General features: G+C 43.8%; 2 protein-coding genes across 2 annotated transcripts; one reads left to right on the top strand and one right to left on the bottom strand.

Annotated features, from left to right (window-relative positions):
• Positions 1–589: 589 nt before the first annotated feature.
• LOC307004375 (uncharacterized protein) lies at positions 590–2,810 on the top strand. Its single transcript, XM_079623521.1, has 4 exons — positions 590–924; positions 1,053–1,313; positions 1,423–1,515; positions 1,885–2,810. The coding sequence occupies exons 1-4, from the start codon at positions 795–797 to the stop codon at positions 2,145–2,147; spliced, it is 747 nt and encodes a 248-aa protein (XP_079479647.1). The 5' UTR covers positions 590–794; the 3' UTR covers positions 2,148–2,810.
• Positions 2,811–3,325: 515 nt separating this feature from the next.
• On the bottom strand, positions 3,326–4,855 carry LOC307004515 (uncharacterized protein; the record flags this gene model as incomplete). Its single annotated transcript, XM_079623835.1, has 2 exons — positions 4,493–4,855; positions 3,326–4,073 (listed from the first exon to the last, which is right to left on the bottom strand). Exons 1-2 carry the CDS (start codon positions 4,801–4,803, stop codon positions 3,326–3,328), a joined length of 1,059 nt encoding a protein of 352 aa, XP_079479961.1. The 5' UTR covers positions 4,804–4,855.
• Positions 4,856–5,140: the final 285 nt, after the last annotated feature.

The following is a 5,140-nucleotide window of genomic DNA, read 5'->3' as shown; positions in this document are numbered from 1 at the left end:
TTAAGAAGACATCAATACAGAAATACAGAACAAACAAACAAACTACTGCAGTGAAACAACTTCTTTTTAAACAACATAGAAAATACATTTTAAGATGCATATTGAAGACACCACACCTTATTTAACATTAAAATCATAATAAGAAATTAAAATAGGAATGTTTTACCAATACTTAAAGAACACAAACAAATCTTGTCCTAAATGTCAGTCCTGTCACAACACCGTCAGCCCTGTCACGCCACAGTCAGTCCTGTCACATTAAATATTATGATATAAAAATGTCATATTTGAGATAATATTGATTAATTCGTTTTTTTTTAACTGTGTAGATAAAGGTGGTGGTACATACAGAAAAATAGGGGTACTGTTTCTGTACCTTTAAGTAGATTTGCCACGAAAGTACCATGTGAGGTACAGAAAATGGTCCTAATGCTGCGTTCACACCAAGCGCGAATATGCGTCAGGCGCGAGTGATTTCAATGTTAAGTCAATGGTAAGGCGCGTTTACGCGCGTCTGGAGTTCTTGCGGCGCGAATGAGGCGTTTGGCGCGGCGCGGTAGACGCGAATTCGCCTCATTCGCTAGTTCGCGCGAATGACGCGAATTGAGCGTTTGGCGCGATACGCGCGTTAAGCGCGAATTGTGCTTTTTGTGCATTCACGCGTTTGACGCGAATTCGCGTCTGCCGCCCGAGTTGAAAAATCTGAACTTCTGCGTCAAATTCGCGCCGCGTTAACCAATCAGGAGCCTGCTTGATGTTGTGGCGGCAGGCCCGCCTAGAGTCATTCATTCAAAATGGAGGAACGTATAATTTTAGCTGTGAGCAGTCGGCCGGAGTTGTACGACACGACTTCGTATATATACAGAGACAGAAATAAAAAGGACCTCGCTTGGAAGAGTGTCGGTGAGGAGATTGGGCAACCTGGTAAGTTGTAAATAAGTTACACATTTCACTTTTGAGTCACGTACAACGGCCTTCCCGCCGTTTTTTAAAACTATTTTCCCCCTAATCTACAGCTACTTTTCGCTAAACAAGATAATGTGTTTATTCAGAGGACATGTGCAGGAAAAAATGGAAGAGCCTCAGGGACACGTACCTGAAGGAGAGGAGGAAGGAGATGGATAAGAGGAGTGGGTCAGCAGCAGGGTCGGTGAAGAAGTGGAAGTACTCACTGATCCTGGGATTCCTCGACCCCTTCGTTACCCCACGGGAGACCACCAGTAACATGGGGGGGGTCAAGGCCCAGGTCATTGAGTACAACCACCCCAGGGACCAGGGAGAGGGAGAGGCGGAAGTAGGGGATACGGAAACAGGTGAGTTTTCAATTAAGCCAGTTTACAAGGCATGTGCTGTCATTGTTTACAGATGAAGAGTATAATGTAATCTCTCTATGACTATTAACATGTAATATTGTCTTGACAGAGCCTACTGATGAAGAGGCTGATCTGAGATCCCCTGCCGCTTCTCCTGTCTCCTCAGTCCCTGGTCCTTCGCTCCCTGCTGCTGCACCCACAGGTGTGTGAACATGTCACGTGCAGAAAACATCAGTACAGTATACACTCATAGCTTTAACATTCACTAATAATCATTGTATTTGTAAATGCAGACTAAATTCTATTGCAATGTATGCAACCAATCATCTGCATGCTTTTTAATTACTGTTCATTTGCATGTTTATGTTCCTGATGTTTATATGTCTGAAGTATAACTTTATGTAAAATGTTAAAGCAAGTTCAAAATAATTTCACACTTGTATTTAAGCACTGGCTGTGTCACTCACACAGGCACAGATATTATTCTCCCAATATCTAGACAATTGTGTTATTTCAATTATCATCTTTCTGTCTTCTCATTGCACTGTGTGTTGTATTTTTGATTTCACAGGCCAACAGAGGAGGAGAGGCACTCGGCGGCCGCGTGATGGTACGTCGGAGGTGGAGCAGACGCTGCTCGAGCTCCTGAGGCGTCCTCCAGCTCCACCTCCACCACTACCACCACCACCGTCTGCTGACGAGCACTTCCTCCTCAGCCTTCTGCCTTTTCTGCAGAGCATGCCGCCTCAAACAAAAGAAATGGTTAAATTTCAAATTTATAAATTGGCGATGGAAAACAGCACCGTTGTGCTAAATTTGGAACTAAATAATTAAATAAATTAATTAAATAAATAGAGGCCGCAGGCTCTGCAGGAAACGCAGAATGCCCTCCTTCCTCTTCTCCTTTGTTCCCTGAGGCTTTTCCACCTTCCAAGCGAGGTCCTTTTTATTTCTGTCTCTATGTAAATAGTTTGTACATATAGTATTTTTTTTAAGTTTATATTTTTATTTATAATCAAATTATTTTATGTTTGGCCTGAATAAATTATTTTGAAATATGACAATGCCTAGTGTGGTTCTAATGCACAACATATACATCATCAACACATCATAACTTGATTTTAATATATGACACATTCATTTTGTATTGAATGCTATTTATTCCATATCTAAATCTTAATTATATGAAACATTATTATAGTGTAGTGTGTCTACTACACTATACTGTCACTATACACTATAGTGTAGTGTGTCTACTACACTATAATAACAGAACAATAATAATTATAATAGTGTGTATACTTTAGTGTGTCTGGACAGTGTTGTGTGAGGAAAACAAAGAAATCACAGGACAGGTTAAATACTTTGGGAGGCTGGCTCCATTTATCAGCAAAACAAAAATAAATCACAGATTTTACAGTAATAACCTGAACAAAGAAATGGCACAGACCTATAGAATTATTATCGTGGAATTATCGTGGAAAACCGTTGAAAAAGTTATTGACTCAGGGTCTAAAATTATTAAATGTGCATGTTGTGGTGGACCTGACAGCCTGGAACTGGGCCAGCAGGAGTAGAGCAGACAGATAGACCAGAAATGACCTGCAAAACAGAGAGGAGGCAGAACAAAACAACATACAAACCAATAATCAACATATTGCATTTAATAAAATAAAAAAAAATATATATATACACATGTGTGTGTGTGTGTGTATATATATATATATATATATATATATATATATATATATAATATATAAATAATGGAGGTAAAACTCTTTTAAGATAGTCATGCTCTTTATAGGTTTGTGGGTGGCTCTTAAAAGAGCCGTTGTGGGGAAGTCATGAGGAGGACTTCAAACACTACTCTGTCGGCTGCCATGCTACCGCTCCCTCCGCCGAGAAGTGTGCCATGAAGGCATCCCTCACTCGGACTGCCTCTCTGGAGGAGTTGTTTGCCGCAACCCGACCCAGACCTGGCAGCGGCTCCTCTCCAGCTTGTCCCGCGCCCCTCACAGCAGGTGCCTCTCTCCACTCCGAACTGAAATGAAATTGTGGAGAAGACACGTCGCCTTCCCACACTTCTCCGCAACTTCAGGGTGGACCTCGATGAGCCGCCGGTACATCCTCCATTGTGAGGAGAGGATGCCAAAGGCGTTCTCCACCACCAGCCTGGCTCTGGAGAGACGGTAATTGAAGACACGTCTCTCCGAAGGAAGGCTGCGTCCAGGGAAGGGCCGCATGAGGTTCCTCCGCAGCGGGAACGCCTCATCAGCCACGAAGACATGGGGCTGGGGTCCTCTGTCTTCAGCACCAGGTATATGCTGGTCAGGAGGCAGGTGAAGTGTGCCAGCCTGGAGAGCCTGTCCAAAGGCGGAGTTCGCCAGAATCCCACCGTCACTGGTCCTGCCGTACCCCCCAACATCGATCACCCGGAAGCGATACTTCGCATCCACAACTGCAAGCAGAACGATGGAGAACGTTCCCTTGTAGTTGTGGAACTGGGATCCTGAGTTTGGGGGTGCCTTCATCACCACATGCTTCCCATCCACCGCTCCAACGCACAGAGGGAAGTTCCATCGCTCCTGGAATCCCTCTGCGATGGACCTCCAGTCATCGGTGGTGGGCACAGCCATGTAGTCCTCCACAAGGCAGTCCCAGATGGCAGTCACTACCTGGGCGACGATCTGGCATACTGTGGAGACACCAACCCTGTAGCTGGACGCTATCGTCCTGAACGAGTCCCCAGTGGCAAGAAACCTAGAAAACATTTTTATAAATATTATTAAAAGTACACTTGTAGTTACATATTCAACTATACAATCAACAGGTATACTATTAAATGGTTTATGGTATATTAAAATGCCAATAATCACTGTGTTTATACAGAGAAACATGACACTGAATATTTTAATTTCTAGGTTAATGTCTAGGTTATAGCTAACTCAGTATCACTAGAAAGATCACTGTATTACAGAGACACGACAGTATCACGTCTGCCAATATAATATTTTAATTTCTAGGTTGATGTCTAACTTAACGTTAGGTTATAGCAGTTAACGGAGTAACTTACGTTATCACTAGAAAGAGCGCCAACAGTGGTATCCGTACCACAGTTTAAAAAAAATATTGATAGCATAGCAAATACTGTATTTAAAATAGCATATACATTTACAAACCGAAGACAGATGGACAGGCGCTCCGCAGCTGGGATAGAGCGCCTGTAGTTGGTGTCCTGGAGGGTGATCCTCGCTCCGATGCGGGACAGCAGGTCATCAAACTGGGCGCGGGACAGGCGGAAGTACCGCTGAAACCGGCCGTCATCCAGCCGCAGCTCCTGGAGCAAATGGTGAAATTCGCCAAACTGGGTTCGCCTCCGAAGGGTCTGGTGGACCCAAATACGGCGACGATGATCCCTACGCCGCTGTTCTGCTCTCCAGAGTAAATACAGTGCGGTGACTCTCTCGGTAAATGATCGCTCATCAGACATCTTGTAAAAAGATGGCCGCCAGCGGGTCTCGAAACTGACTTTCGCCTCTTGACGCGCGTGTGACGCGCGTAAATTTCGCTTCAAACTTTTTTTTTTACGCGCATCAATTCCGCTCTTGACGCGCGAATGAACACAAAGTGGTCACGCGAATAACCAGACGCGGCAGGCGCGAATTTTGACGCATATTCGCGTTTGGTGTGAACGCAGCATTAAGGGGACAAATGTGAACCTTTGTTTTAATTTAAAGGTACAAAATCAGTTCTGACAGCAAAGGGTACATAAATGTACTTTTAACAAGCTTAAGGTACAGGCAAATTATGCAGCAAATCAGAGATCA

The sequence above is a fragment of the Phoxinus phoxinus genome, assembly GCF_949152265.1.
Source record: "Phoxinus phoxinus genome assembly, chromosome: 9".
Taxonomy (NCBI): Eukaryota; Metazoa; Chordata; class Actinopteri; order Cypriniformes; family Leuciscidae; genus Phoxinus; species Phoxinus phoxinus.
This window is presented reverse-complemented; position numbering and strand designations above follow the sequence as displayed.

Bases quoted from the DNA above. Each gene is read 5' to 3' on its own strand.
- LOC307004375 (XM_079623521.1), top strand. From the start codon at position 795: ATGGAGGAACGTATAATTTTAGCTGTGAGCAGTCGGCCGGAGTTGTAC. The intron at 925-1,052 runs GTAAGTTGTAAA...GTGTTTATTCAG, and splicing joins TGAGGAGATTGGGCAACCTG to AGGACATGTGCAGGAAAAAA. The intron at 1,314-1,422 runs GTGAGTTTTCAA...TTGTCTTGACAG, and splicing joins AGTAGGGGATACGGAAACAG to AGCCTACTGATGAAGAGGCT.